This window comes from Talpa europaea, assembly GCF_964194135.1.
Source record: "Talpa europaea genome assembly, chromosome: 4".
In the NCBI taxonomy this organism is placed as follows: domain Eukaryota; kingdom Metazoa; phylum Chordata; class Mammalia; order Eulipotyphla; family Talpidae; genus Talpa; species Talpa europaea.
Window position 1 is genome coordinate 82,849,069 of NC_140070.1, and position 16,448 is coordinate 82,865,516.

Below are 16,448 nucleotides of genomic sequence, written 5' to 3' on the forward strand. Positions count from 1 at the left end.
ACCTGTGCACCAGCAGGATCCTAGCATCACTTGGGAGCTTATAAAACTACAAAGTCCACTTATTGAATTGGAAGTATCACTTGACAAGATACAAAGTTGATGCGTGTACACATTAGCGTGTGAGAAGTGTGTTTAACAATCACCTTGGGTTTAGTCACAGCTGCTTAATTAGATTAGTTGTCACCCTGAAGAGAGAAGGGAGGGAGGGAGGCAGAAGGGCCACATTTGATGGAAAGGTCAGCTACAACCATTGGGCATTAGGTGGGAAGGTGGCAATAGAAAGCTCAAGGCATTTTGGTGAGAACAGTTTAGGATAGAACTCCCCCATGAAGGTCAGCAGGGCAGATTTCAGTGATTTCATGTGACTTTCGGACCATATTAAAAAGTGCGAAACTCTACTGCTTCTCTTTGTTTAAAATGATTATATGTCATTCATTTAAACTTTGGGTTTTCATGAAGCAGTTTTGATAAATTACTATTTTGCAGTCTGTTAATTATGTGCGTTAATGTTTAATAGCTAGAATGGATACACTTTCTGAACTCTCTCTACCTTAAAATTTACACTGATTGACACAGTCATAGTTGCTTAATAATTCAGGGGGGGTGGAAATAGTATCTGACAGTTTTTAGGTAGCCATGATCTTTAAGCCTGGCTACAGATGCATTTTGCCTCAGCCAAATGATCTCAATTAAGATTAAAGTTTCAGAAACTGTGTTCTCTGAATGAGTTCCAAATCTGGTGAAATGAATTCAGGCATTTTAAGTATCTATAAAGCAGAATACATTTCATGATAATAGATTAAATTATATAACCTAATGAATGTACTTCTTGTCACTTAGTGAGATAACTATTACAAGTGAAATACTAAAAGCTGTGTATTTAATAGAGAAAATCACATTTATTGCATTAGAAATACATAGTTACCCTGTAATGTTACTACTATATAGAGTTTTGTCTCATTAATCCCAAAGAGACCTAGTGCAAGTTTTATGGTAATTTTGACAAATTAAATTTCTTGGTGTTTTAATTTGAATTTTGTAATCCTTCTTGCCAAATAAATATTTACCCTCACAAATGCTAGCTTTGTTATAATTAATTGGTATTTAATTATAATATAACAGGTAAGGTTATAATCTCTAAATGAAATTTTATTTCAATTAAAATAAATGTTCATTTTAACTTAAATTTGTTTTTAGAACAGTAAGAATTTTTATGCATGAAATAATGAACTTGATGATTCTTCCTAACTGAGCAAGCAAGTAATTTTTCAAGGTTAGCAAGGAATTTAGATTTCATTCTTACTGAAAACTGCTGTGGAGCTTTTTTATTCTAAAATACAAATCCAAATCACACACTTTCTTCCCTTGAGAATCTAAACAGAACAATTATTTGGTTTATGACATAATTAATTAGTAAAAAGGTAAAAACGTGAAAGCTAAGAGATGTAATTTTAGTTTTAGTGCCTAATTTAGATAATATTCTTTTTTTTAAGGATTTATTAATTTTTATACAAGAACTGGGGTACAGGCCAGATGTGCAGGAGGGTGAGAAGATTCACCAGAGACAGAGTGGGGAACAGAACAGGCGGACTGATGAAATACACTGCTGAGGGGAGTAGTGAGTAAGACAGGAGTGGTCTGCCGCACCATGTGGGATTCTCACAGGCTGTCTGGGATCGAACCTGTGCCACAGAGGCTGCGGACAGCTTCACAGTGTGGCGCTCAACCGTCTACACCACCAGGGAGTCCGGCCCCTAATCCAGATAATATTCTTGACCCTGAATGAAAAGTAGCAAAAATCATACATATTTATTTTTGATTTATCACTCTTTCTTAAATTTCCATAATGAGAAGAATCACCTAGGGTACTTGTTAAAAAATACCACTTCTTGGGCTTTCTTGAAAATTCTGATTTACTGGGACTTCGATGGGGGCCTTAGAATTTGTATTTATAACAAGGACCTAAATAATTTAAACCACCAGGGAAACACTGTTCCATATTAATATCCAGGAAAAGTTAAATTCATTATCCCTTGTGCTGAAACAAGAGCACAGAGCAGTGTTCTCAGCTTTGGTTGTACATTAGATACTCCTTTTTAATAATCTTGATGTGCAACATACATCCAGATCTATTAGGTCATAATGTGTAGAACATAATAAGTAACTGGGCAACTACCTCACAGGAGGGTATGATATTTACATCACGGGGTTTTACAGAATTTTAATATATTTTAATGCAAAAGGATAGGAAGATAAGCATAAAAGAAAAAATGCATAATTTTCAAGGTGATAAAGTTACAGGGTTACTGCCCTTTCACTGGGAGAATATAATTTAAAAAATGGAATTAGGAGTGTAAGGCAGTGGTTTTAAAGCTTGAACATCAGAATCACATGCAGGGCTAATTAAAACAAATGGATTTGTCTACCCCTAGAGTTTCTGATCAGTAAGTCTGGGTGGGACCTAAGAGTTTGTATTTCTAATGAGTTTCCAGTGAAGTTGATGATGTTGCCCAGGGTAAACACTTTGAGAACCAGTGTTCTCATGGAAAGAAAAAAGATTTCAAATGGGAGCTTAGTAGGAACAAATTACATTGAGTACAAGTCTGGGTAGAATGTTCATCTAATAGAATACCTCCAGCATGGGATTATAACTCAACTGTTATAGAATGTCTACTATGTAGTAATTTAATCCCTAAAATAATCCCAGATATACTATTACTGTTTTTATTTTATAGCTGTGAAGTTAAGGTGCAGGGTCAGTAACTTGTCCAAGACAATGCAGTTAGTAAATTGTAGAGTTAGATTTGGAATCCAGATGTTCTGGCTCCAGGATCTATGCAGCTGACCACTGTTACAGTGGAGTTGAAGATAGGTAAGACTTTTTCAAACAATGCATGTTTGTAGCAGGCCCAGAACTCATTCACTTTACTTCTTTTACTATCCCCACAGGGAAAATGTACAGAAATGTATTAGGGAAGTAAATATCTGGACCAGAAATTAAAGTAAAACGAAAGAATGTAGCCAGATCCAGTAACAACCTTTTATTTGTAAGAGAAAGAAGAAAACCAATTTAAAAGGAGTTTAAAAATTGTAGCTCAGTTACGCCTTCGTGAAAGGGTGTGGAAATTGTAAAAAAGATAAATAAACCACTAGGGGCATATCCTATCACAGCAGAAAAAGATGTAGCATAAAGAAATGCTATTTGAGGGTTGAAACATTCATACCCTGAGGAATATCCACAGCTGGCTTTCATTAGGCCAGCTGGAGGACAGGCTTTGGAAATACCTATTGTGGTTTCAATTTATGAATCTGTAAGGGTGATTTTCAGTTAGAAAAATTTCAACACTTAATGATGTTTTTCATTCAACCATAAAACATTAATATACTATCTGTTAGACGTCTAAGCGCTAAGGATTTAGCAGTGAAGAATCAAGAACAGTTTCTTATTGGGATGGTGCTTATATTTTACAGAGGAGAGTGTTAATAAACACATTAAATAAATATAATAAGTTACATGTTGATAAAAAGCTTTAGAGAAAAGTAATGCAGGAAAATGGGGACAGAACATGTGAGAGATTGTGGTACTGTGTATGAAATGGTAAATGAGAATAGCATTTACTCAAAAAGTAGTCAGGAAAATCTCTGATAAGTAAGTGATTGAGAAAACTGAAAAGAAGTATGAAGGAAAAGGATAAATGACACCTTAGTGAGAGCCCTAGAATTATCCATGTGGCTCACAAAATGAAACAGTGGCTCCTGTATGCATGATGGGGCCCAATGACGGATAATACATTCCTTTTGCACCAAAGAGACTAATATTGATAGGCAAGAAATTACCCAGACGTGGTTGTGGACACAGTTTGCTAAGGACAGATATCCACTTCCCCTAGAGCCGGCAAGTCGACCAATTGATTCTCTTGCCAGTGTCATTCCTGAGAGTTACCAATGGGTACTAACTGAAATTGATATATTTATATGTATGTATGTATGTATGTATGTATGTATGTATGTGTGCATGTATATGGATTTTATTCCTGGTTTTGCAAATCCTGTAGGAGAAAAGACTGTAGAGAATGCAGTTCAGGAATTGGAAAGAGTCAGTTTGACCCACCAAGATATTTCTTTTGATGAACGAAGTCATTTTTAGCTACCAATGTACAGGAAAGTATAATATTAGGCAAACATATCACGTTCTTTGACTTGTTGAGTATTCATTGAAAATTAAATGGGAAATTAAAGCATTTCCTATTAAAAATAAGTACGGGATTTGAAAGGCTGGTTTTGTCACTTAACTATATTGAATATGAAAGGGGAAAGTGGGAATGCATATGTTTTTCTTTTGTCTAATCTGCTTGTCTTGGGACCAGAATCAAAGTTACACATGCCAGTAGAAGAAGATGTCACTGGATAAGGGACAGTATGCCAACCATTAACTTTAGGCACATTACTAAATATATATTGAGAATAGGTCATAACTTTATGCCATAAGTCAAACTGGGGCTAAGTGTGAATGGAGTCCTGTTAGTAAACTGCAATGATCATCTATGGTCTTTACCTGAAAAATTACATAATGTCATCTGAGGAATGGGACAGAGGAGAGACAGTGGCAAGTTTGCTGTTACTGTTTGCTTTGTAGGTAAATACTAGAATCAAACCAGAGAAACATAACATGGCAGAGAGGATATGGTTGAAAACATATGGCTGCTGAACCTCTCATAATATGTTCATATATCATATACATGTTTTTATTCTCTATAAATCTCAGATTGTACCTCTGGAGACTATTCCCTGGATTCCTTATGGTCAGGCTTTAAGGAATTTTCTTAACTATCAGAATATTGAAAGATGGAATGAGCTGTTTTTGATTAAAGTTAATTCCAAAATTAAATTTCAGTACAATAATTATAATTTCTGAGTGTGGCTGTACAGATGACTTCATTAGTACCTTAACATATAAATGGGATATTGTGGGTATGTTGGGATTGGAGAAATATGAAAAACAATTAGAGGTTTTCCACTTCTTATAACTGGAAGTGGCATTATTGGTAATGGGCAAAATACAATTTGGTTGTCTTGCTAATTTTGTGGTGTTATTTCCTGCTATAGAAAAGTGGATGGTTTGAAAGAACCGTGATCAAGGAAAGGGTTGTACATTGTGGTTCTGTTAGCCATCGCTTTTACTTATTGATGCCTGTGAATTTTTTGTTGTAATGCTGGGTTCTCAGAATGATACAGAAGCGAAGGAGTTTACATGAACATCCAAAGTTAAAAGAGAAATATTTCAACTGAATCATTTTATTGAATGATATTTTAATATTTCAACTGACCAATATTTTATTGAACAGGATTGTATATTATATCTTTAAGCTACCTACAAGTATTTTCTATATTAAACATTCTCTCAAGGCCCATATTGATATAAAGATTTTAAATGCCATTAATTCAAATAGCTTTCAAAATGTCTTGATAATAGATTTTTAAAAAGAGTTTTATGGGTAAGTGAATTGGCAGTGTTTTGGGTTAGATGTACTGAAAGTTTTCTTTATTGCATAATTTTCCAGAAACTTTACAATGTAAAGATAGCATTGTGAATCTCTAAAATAAGGTATCACAAATTACATTTTGTACTCTTATTTCATCTTGAAATCTTTCTGTCTTGGTGCTTCTCCTGGGCAATAGATTTAGAACATATCCTTTTGAACTACTTTTATCTGTACATAAATATGAAAGGAAATTTAAACATATATATGTCATGAATATGTATTCTTTTTCTTCATTGGATATATAAAAATTTAAAGAATTAGTGCTTAAAGGGGAAAGTATATAGAAAGAATATAAGAATATGTTTGGTTTAAAATTATTATTGAGGTAACATTGTTTTCTAGCACTGTATTTGATTTAGGGGAATAGGATCACACCTCCGCAGATGTTTATTTCCATGGCCCACCCACCACCAGAACACCCTTTATCATATACAATTGGGCGCCTCTCCACTTTGTTCCTATCCCTTCTTTTCCCCTCTATTTGCCAAAAATCTGTGGTTATATTCCTGTACTTTGTTTTACTTTAGTTTTTGTCACTTCCCTTGTTTTGTTTTTCTATATTCCACATGACTAAAATCATGTTATATTTAAAGTAAATATTTTAAATTATTTACTTAAAATAAATTTAAAATAATTTATTTAATTTTTAAATTTAAAATAAGATTGAAATACTTGTTTCTGGTGGTTGTTATATTGTATGTGGAATTGTTTTCCCCAAATCCATGAGTAGCTTACTGAATAAGAGTTTGTCTTTCTCCTGCTAGCTTATTTGACTTTGCATAATCCCCTCCAATTTTATTCATATCATTGCCAATGGCAAGAGTTCATCTTTTTTAATAGCTGAATAGTATTTGTATATAAACCACATCTCCTTAATCTGGTCATCTGTCATTGAACATGTAGATGGTTTACAATAAATTAATTCTAATATAAATCTACATTACTGAGATAGCTAATGAAATAATGAATTTATCACATCATATGTGCTCTTCCTCTTCATCCTAAATCTCCCAAAATAATGTGGCAAACACCCAGATGCTCATCATCAATCCCAAAATGCTTAGAAATGACTAAAACTGAAGTGTGTGAATGCCATGTTTTCCTGTCTGAGTTGAATTGAATAATGAAAACTGCAGTTTAAGATGCTAATTACATATATTAATACTATGTCTTCTTTAGTAACAATGTGTGATTTGTTTTCTGTGAAGAAACATAATTAGGTTTAATAAAACTCAATAGTTAAAAATTAAATAAAATCTTAAAATTTTTAGACACATGTTGACAGTCATGTAGCCACCAGGTGTTAAATTTATGAATTTCTAAATTTGTTTTATTATATATTATTATATGTTAATATCTCATATGTTCAGCCAACTCTCCTCTATTGATATGTTTATCTAAAATCATGCCCAATGGGGTATGTTTTATGTTCATCCTAACACATCTTGTAAATTTATTTTAGTTTTTTTTTTAAAGATTTATTTATTTATGCATACAAAAACTGGGGCACAGGTCAGAGGTGCAGGGTGATGGGGTGAGAGGATTCACCAGAGACAGAGTGGGGACCAGAACAGGCAGATTGATGGAAATACATTGCTGAGGGCAGCAGCGGGTGGTCAGGAAAGGTCTGCTGTGCCATGTGGGTTGATCCCCGGCTGGGGATCAAACTTGGGCTGCAGTGGCTGCGGATAGCTTTACAGGTTGCATCTTAACCCCTTGAGCTACCAGGGAGGCCTGTAAATTTTGTTCTAAAAAGCAAACACAATGCACATTGGTAGACCAGTATCATGGATCAATACTCTTCCTCATGCCTTTGTATCTTGATTGAAGAGGGAGATGGTCTTGTTTTAATCCTTCTGCAACTCTCTCCTGGCTTAAACCCCCATTGAGACTCCACTGGACTTTCCACATCATTGTGTTTTAGAAATTATGGATATCCTCCAACATGGTCCCTGCAGTTTGCTTACCTCCCTTATTCACTAGAACTCTGGACTGCATACAGAGAAGGCACTGTGGCTCTAGTAGAGGATGGAATGAAAATAATCTCAGAATATTCCTTTTGCAGAGTTCTGGCTTTATTCCATATTTGGTTTTGCTTCAGTTTACTCTCTGCTCCTGCTTATGTAATTTTTGCTCATATTCTTACTTTTGGGAGAACACCAGTCAATCAACAATCTGCAGAATTCTGACCCCTGGTATGCCTTATGCCCTCCTGTCAGCATTCAGTTCCAGTACTTGCCAAGGTGGCTTACACTGTGAATTTTCTATCTCACTCCTGCCTTAGTGTATTCTAGAATATACATATGTATAAGAAAGTCATCTATGTAGTTTTGCCCTAAACTTTCATATCATATTCAGTGAGTACCTTTTGTAAACTCATGAATAGGACTCCAGTATAGACAGTGACCTGAAATTGCCACTTGAAAGTATTTTAATGTACATATATATGATAAATATTGTATAAATTTATGTTAAAATCATATCCCATTATTCTCTCACTTATTTTGTAGTGTCTAAATATATAGAAATAGATGAGTGGAGTATGAGTTTAAAAAATAATTGTTTATCTGGCATATTTAGAATTTCAAATTTGTGACCAAAAGTGTTTAATAGACTTGATGTACTTTTTCTGTTAAAATAACTCTTGATTTATTTAAAATAAGATTGGAACACTTGTTTCTAGTTCTTATTCTTTTGCCAGTGGAATTGTTTCCTCCAAATCTATGAGTAACTTACTGAATAAGCATTTGCCTTCTAGTGACTTCTGTTAATAGCTAAAGATAATATTCATTCTTCTGTTACAACTGTGAAATCAATTTTGAAATGCAAACACAGATATTTTCTTACAGTAATATATTGTGCATATCTTTTGAAAAGGAAGGCTATGTGTAGATATATTATAAGTGACATATATGTTAATACCGTGGCCATAATAAAAACCACATTTGTAGAAAATTATTATTAAATAAGTTGTTCTGACTAGTGTTTTAAATCAATTTCATTTAACTGAAACTCCACTACACTGACTGAAATTACATAGTGATAATGGAGGGAAGAGTGGCAAACTACATCATCAGTATCAACTCCAGCAAGGTCAAGATACCAACCTTGGATTAATATGATGAGGGCTTCATAACTTAGAGACTGTAGAAACACGCACGTTGCCTGACGCTCCTAACTGTGATGAAAATCATCCACTGAAGTGGGTATTATTGTAAATCTTTGTCTACATGACAGATTTACATCTTCTTACCTCCATAAAATTCACCGTTAATGGCACAACACCTATTAAGCTGAGATATTTCTAGGTGTAGTACGTCATGGTATTTTCCTGTATAGTTTACATTATTCTTGGCATTTCATTGCCTGTCTCATGAGATGGCTGAGAAGGAAAATATAGTAACTTGCACTCACTTCTCAAGGACAAAATGCCATGTCTAACCAGAGGAAACATTCAGAAAGTGAAAAGCAAATACTGCAAAAAGAATAAGGTTGAAAAATGTGGCATATGAGAAGTCTGGAAACTTAGGGAAAAAACGTTTTGTTTCATGGAATATAATTTTAATACATTACCACATTCCCAGTTTTTAAGGGTTTTCAAAAAGGGACAAATAAACGTTTATGAAAACTCATTCTTAGAGCTTGGTATATACAGGAGAGAAAATATGATCTTTGACATAAACCCAGTCTTAGTGCTTAAGCTTCCACTGGTACTTGTATAGGGAAACCCTGGGGCCTCAAACACATTTGGGTTAAACTACTGTAGCACTTTTTGACAATACAAGCTGGGAAGGCTTTGTGTAACAGAGGCAATTAAAATGTCCAAGCTATCCCTTGAGATATGTCAGCACACTGAGAACCTGGGATACTGAATAACTTAATTCTTATTCACTTACAGCCTGAGAGGAAAATAATTTCAATTCTTCCCATAGAGTCTTTCTCTTTTTCCTCTTAAGAGAAACAATTAAACAGTTACAAGCATGTATTAAACTTTGACACATTGGTATGAAGTTTTGGGCTGTAATGTAGGATAGAAAATTCTATAATGTCACTGTATCTTACATGGCTAAAAATAAACTTTAACAACCAGATTGTAGCATTCCACAACTGAAACAGATTGGGTGACATTTTCTCATTCAAAGCCTTGTTTTTATATATGAGAGAACTGCAAAATGACTAACTAAAGTTCATATTATTAGCTAATATTAGACCCAATACTTAAGAAATAGAAAATTTAATAGAGTTTTCTTTTGAAGCTTGGTAAAATAAACCAGGTTTTCTTCTCAGGAGGTACTTTTGGGAAATGTTACAGTGTAGAAAATGTTCTTGTAAGCCTTTTTGCCTTTTCACTTTGGAAAAGGAGAGAGTGAAATTATAGAAATTTTAAGCAAATTTTTAGGAGAACTTGTTCTTCTTCTGTATGTAGTATATTTTGCTTCTTGATCCATTTCTTTCGTTGACGCAACAAGCCTTTCATTTTATATTAGCAATAAAGGGCACAGTGGAAAAGCCTCATGTGGAACAATATGGTCATTACACAAAACTTTGGATGTATGGTGTTTATTGGAACTACGAACTATTGGAAATAGCCATATAGATCTTGTGGAAGAGCCCTCTTAATAATGACTAGTAATGGTTTCACATAATAGGAGCTCAGAAAATATTTGCTGTTTGATTTGCTTCTTTTATGGGTGCTTTTTCTTTTGTTGTTGAAGCTATATTGAAGATAATCCAGTCTGGAACATGAATTGCTTGAACAAATGAATATACTGAAATGTTCAACATGTATCACGGGCTTATTGGTTTTTCTACAAAAGAATTTTCCTGAGACTGTGCTGTATAATTTTACTATCTCCACAAAGCAGGACAAGAAGGTTTTTAATAATCCTAAGCATTAACATATAGTATATACTTCCTTTTGACTGAAGGGGAAGTTCAAGAGTGTTCGCGTTAAAGAATTGTTCACTAGATAACTTCCCAGTTTCTATGTCAGTCATATTGTGTAGAGACCCTTTGGCTCTGGTAGGTAGGATATTGCCGTTATGGAATATTGTACCCTGAACTCCAACATTGCATGCTATTTGGAGATGGGTGTTTGTGGGTGTTAAAAGAGGTCACAAGAGCGAGATCCTGATCCTTGTGGTATCTTTGTAGGAAGTGTCCTTGTAGAACTGGTGTCCTTGTAATTTATGAGAGATTTTTCTTCCTCGCCATGTTGTGTGGGCACATAGGAAGTGATCACCTCCAAATTTGGAAGAGAGTTATCAGAAACTGACTCTGATGAACCTTGTCAGTTTTCAGAAATATAAATTTCTTTTGCTTAAGCCACCTTGTCCATAGTGGCTTAGGTCTAATCATTATCACTAATCATTATCAGAGATGACAAATACAATTTGTCTAATCATTATCAGAGATGACAAATACAATTACCATTTAAAACAAAGAAAAGATCCATCAACAAATAAGCATTTTTGAAAATTATTACATGATTAAAGGTTTTAGAAAATGCTTTGTTTTAGGGCCTCCCCGGTGGCGCACTGGTTGAGTGCTGGGTTGCGAAGCTGCCCGCAGCCTCTGCAGCGCTGGTTCGATCCCCAGCTGCTCCCCAGCCACCGGAGGAGGGTCCCACATGGCGCGCAGACCTCTCCTGCTGCCCGCTGCTCCTCTCAACAGTGTACTTCGGTCCTTCTGCCTGCTCTGCTCCCCGCTCTGGCTCTGATGAATTCTCTCACCCTCCCGTGCTTCTGACTGTACCCAGTGCTTGTGTAAAAGTTTTATCTCTCTTTTCTTTCTCCATCTCTTGTGGTTCTTTATCTACTTCCTAGATTGTTGGAAGAGCAAATTACTCTTGGGAATTAAAAAATAAACAACAAACAGAGACATAAAAATAAATGCATTACAGTATTTCTACTACCTCAGTTTCTTTGTAGATCAAATGAAAGAAATAAGGAGTTTTAAAAAAGTTTAATTGTGTAAGGACCACTAATGTCTTGTGAATTCTATTATCCTTGCTCAGCTTTGACCTTGACCAAGCGTCTTAAAGACTTCATGAACAGTTACTGCTTCTATAAGACTGTTTAGAGTTAGAAATGTTGAGTTTTTCCAAGATGAGAAATTATGTTTGCATAGCAGAAAACACACATTTAAGCTAGAAATATGTTGGAAAATGTCATTTCCTTTGCAACCCAAACAAATTAAGATGAAGGGAAATATCACTAGTAGAATTTAGAGCTTGTTGTGAGATTTTGAAAAAATTCCAGAAATTTGGCAAAACCTAAAATATTGCTTGGCAATTATGCCCTGGGATGAGTATTTTAGGAGTCCAAATTAAACTTGTTGACAGATATGTACTGAGAATGTGTTAACATGGTGCCATTTCTGTTTCTTGCTGTGAGTACTGTCCTGTGAACTTAGGATTTATCCCACCTAGAACCTATTCAAGTTACTATATGTCATGTAGATGAAAGATTTATATTTACTATATACATATTTTTGAATCATAGCCATATACCCATGGGTTAAAGCAATCCCAAATGCATATAAAACTGAATACAGTAAGCCAAAATTAACTTCTTTGACATATTTCAAGGTTACCACCATGCTATATATCATCTACTATTTGAAGAGAAAATGGCAGATGGTATGGAAGTTAAAATTCAAGAAGTCTACTAAAAAAGTTCCAACTGCTTTCTTCTTTAGATCATATGTGCATTAAATGTTGTATATGGTTGTCTTGAGTCACGATTAGATTTAGTTATATATCTCTATTTTATCCAGCTTGGACCACTGGGTTGTATTAGTGTCTCAATATTTACATGAGCTATTGGCAAAATCAGTTACAGTTAAGGGAAAAAAGGAGTATCAAGATGCATGACAGTCTTTGTAGAGATGGTATTGTAGACAGTCTTTGCTGAGATTGTAGAGATCTATCTTTTGAAGTCAAGTTTCTAAATTTAAAACTTTTTATATTATTGGAATATTGAATTTAAATCCTATAGAACAATCATAAACAACAATTTCTGAAGAATTCTCCCCTTCATATTTTCTATGTATAATAAAGTCCACACACATCTATTATTGTATTTGCAAAAATATTATTTCCTTTTCTTCTGTGTTATTTATGTTTTAACTTTTTTCTGGAAAGTGCTGGTTGATAATTGTTCTGATATTTTCATCTTTGAACTTTGTCCAATGATTTCAGTTATAAGAAGAGACTAAATGTAGCATCAGAGTTTTGAGACAGATTGGAATTTATATGGCATCATGGGTTCACTCTTTTAGCTCAATCCTTGTGGCTCAAGCCTCTGCCCAATCAGGATAAAGCAATAGGCTGACAGAGTAGTGCAGAGCTTTCCTGGTACTCACAGCCTACATCTCCTTTAATGGCATGTAGGGAAAAGTTAACACCTTTGGTAACAAAGGAGTTCAGAACAAGAAATTTCTGAGAGTAGCCTGAAGATGATGGGTTTTCTCATTCTACTGGTTCTTGTTGGGTTCCAGTCTCAGCTGCTCCAATGTTGTCCCTTTCTAAATTTTGCAAGCATAAATATCTGTGTAAGGGAGAGAATTCAACTTTCGCAATTCTTTAGGGTGCATTAGATAGGAGTTTTAGAAGTTACAACTTAATGGCCACGTTTATACTACTAGCAGTAGACATTCTGTTTCCACATGGAGAAGCTTGGATTAAAGCTTGTCTCTCATATGTAGGACCTAAATGAAGTCTGGGAAAACATTCTGATATTCTAATTTTTTTTTTTTACCATTGAATGTTGAGCTTAGGCAGGCATATATTTGAGACAAATTGTTCAAACAGATTGCTTAATGAACTGCTTCACTGACTTAGAGCAATTATTTTTCCCTTTCTGGGATGGAAGTTGCTTCACTATCCTCCAGTCCAACTCGAAAAGCCAATTCTGTATACTCAGGCTCATAACTATCACTCTCCTCTTTTTTTTTAAAGGACTTATTTATTTTTTGCTTATAAGAACTGGGGTGTAAGCCAGAGGTGTGGGGGTAAGAGTATTCACTAGAGACAGAGTGGGGAGCAGAACAGGCAGATCTACTAAAATATGCTTCTGAGGGGAGCAGCAGATGAGACAGGAGAGGTCTGTTGTGCCATGCGGGTTGCTCCAGGGCTGGAATCGAACTTGTGCTGCAATAGCTGGCAATAGCTTGATAATGCTGAGATTTTAATCCCTACACCACCAGGGAGGCCCCTACTCTTCTCTTTTGATACAATTATATTTTATTAAAATTATTTCCTTGAAAGTAAAAATAACTACTCAAATTAACTTTAACAAAAAAATCCCAGTTTTTTATTTTTATTTTTTTAAGGCCAGGATAGCTAAGGAGGCAGAAAAATCCCCAGGATATTGAAGAAATCAGAGGCTTGATTCATTAATCTAGCACACTGTAGTTGAAGAATTATTAATACAATGTGCCAAACCTTGATATCAAGATAGAGCAAAAATGGACACTTTCTGATTTTCTAGACCTTAAACTCTATTTCAATGAGATCATCTGCTTTGCACTTTTATTACAGCTTCTTGATTAGCTATTGAATTCATTCTCTCAGATTCCTTTATGTGATAGTGTACAAAACCTTTAGGATTTCCTGAGTTACATCTTTTTAATTTCTGGACTTGACGATGGGGTGAGTTTTCTCTGATGGTTTTACTCACAAAGACCTTGGAGGAACCCACATAGGGTCAGGACACAGGGGCAAAGGAGGAAGACACTGGCAGTCAGAGCTTATCCCCTCCTGTGGTTTTCAAAGACTTACTTCCTGAGACTTGCTTCCCCCTTGCAGACTCAGCTGCTCTCCCGGTTGACTCCTAGTTCCTCACATGTTGTAGCTATTTCATTCTCTTTGTCCTTGGATGTTTACACTTTTAACTAATTTCATTGAAAGCTCTTTTTTTTTTTTCTCATTTTATTGTAGACTCAGAAAGAACATGCGTTAACTGTTACCTGTAAGTTTCATGTCGGTGTACTTTATATTAAATTTTATTTGACCATTGGTCTTTAAATGCCTGCAATTGGTGCAGCTGCATTACAAGCTGTGCAGTTCCTTGGATGAAGTCCTATTTGATTAGATTTTACCTTATGTTCTTTAGATCAAAAGCTATATGTTCAATTTTCAGAAAAAATTGATCTAAGGCTGAATTTAGATAAGAGATGATCATTTCATTTTATGTTCTTAATTTTCTTAAGAATTTTTGATAATTTCATGTCATCTTTTTATAACATGAACATCTTGACTATTGATTTTTAATGGTATTAACCAGGTTTTTCTCTACTTTTTTTTTTTTGTGTGTGAGTTGCCATAAACGTTGGAGTAGAGAACTATCTTGGTTTCCACAAAAATTTGTTAAATGTTTTAATATTAAAGAATGTGTCAAAATTTCAACAGTGTTAACAAAGAGTTTAGTGAGAGGAAAGGGAAGATATTCATAATTTATGTTGCTATACAGCAACCAAAATTCTCATCTGTGAGTTTGTGCTGAAATATACTGACAAAGGTTGCCTTGTGGTTTATGATTAGCATTTATCTAATAAGCAATACTAACAGATAATAATGATATCAGCTGATGTTTTTTAAAAATAACTAACTCAGCTCTCTCATTTCTGAGAGTGCTTATATGACTGTAAATGTGTCTATATTGCAATGTTTGCATACTGGAATTGCCTTCAATGCTTTGGTTCTGGCCCAATCTAGGCCAATAAATCTGAATTTCTGAGAATGGCACCTGGATGACTCTAGTATGTTAACTTTTCAAGGTTATTATAGTATAGAGGCAGAATTGAACACTTACTGATCGCTTTTTTTTTTTCATTTTAGCAGTTTTTAATAAAAGTTGTATATAAGACTATTTTATTCCTGCATCTACTCAATTGTTTCTTCCTTGTATTTGCCCTTTTCCTTTCCTACTTGGCGAGATTTGGCTTTGCATTCTAGGATCTTTTTGTGGTCTTTGTCCAGCTTTAGTCTAGTGATAACCACCTTACTGGGGTGAATGCCCACATGAACGGTTGTGCCATTTGTCTTCTCCCGCTGCACTCTTTCAATGTAGATGACATATTTCTTCCTGTAAACCTGGACTACTTTGCCAATTTGCTGTCCTTTATAATGTCCCCGAACAATCTGAACTTCATCATCCTTCCGGATGGGCATGGATGGGACATTGTAATTCTGCCTCAGCTCTTTGGAAAGAGGGGAAGACATGATCTTCCTACGAATGTGGGAAGGCGCATTGAAATGCCTATTACGATTCTTGCTCCGGTCAGAAGTCACAAAGGGATTGAACTTCATTTTGGCCGCCGGTGCTTTAGCGATGGCCGCAAAAGGGCTGATCGCTCTTTATGAAACAAAGAACATGAAAATGAATATATGATTTTCCCTTTTGGAACCGGCGCTGCAGAGGCTGTGGGCAGCTTCGCAGCCCAGCACTCAACCGCTGTGCCACCAGGGGAGGCCCTAGATGGACATTCTTTCTAAAAGATGTTCTCTATAGAATGTTGGCTCTTACGGTGATAGAAGAAGCAGAAGTCATTTATTAAATGTTCAATCATTTATTTAAAATATTTATTTGGGCCTCCCCCTGCGCGGGTGGTTGAGCGCAGTGCTGTGAAGCTGTTCACAGCCTCTGCAGCGCTGGTTTGATCCCGGCCGGCCGCTGAGGGTCCCACATGGTGCTGCGGACCTCTCCTGTCTTGCCCGCTGCTCCTCTCAGCAGTGTACTTCGTCAGTCTGCCTGTTCTGTTCCCCACTCTGTCTCTGTGAATCTTCTCACCCTCCCGCACATCTGGCCTGTATCCTGGTTCTTGTATAAATAAATATATCTTAAAAAAATATATTTATTTGAGTCTACTATGTCAGACTTTCTTATTATATATTTTTAATTT

The 16,448-nt window shown here is 35.3% G+C and overlaps 1 protein-coding gene across 1 annotated transcript; it reads right to left on the reverse strand.

The window, feature by feature from the left end:
* Positions 1 to 15,429: 15,429 nt before the first annotated feature.
* Positions 15,430 to 15,885, reverse strand: LOC311169570 (large ribosomal subunit protein uL24-like; the record flags this gene model as incomplete). The annotated part of the gene is made up of 1 exon (XM_084231630.1): positions 15,430 to 15,885. The coding sequence occupies exon 1, from the start codon at positions 15,853 to 15,855 to the stop codon at positions 15,430 to 15,432; it is 426 nt and encodes a 141-aa protein (XP_084087756.1). The 5' UTR covers positions 15,856 to 15,885.
* Between the last annotated feature and the right edge of the window lie 563 nt (positions 15,886 to 16,448).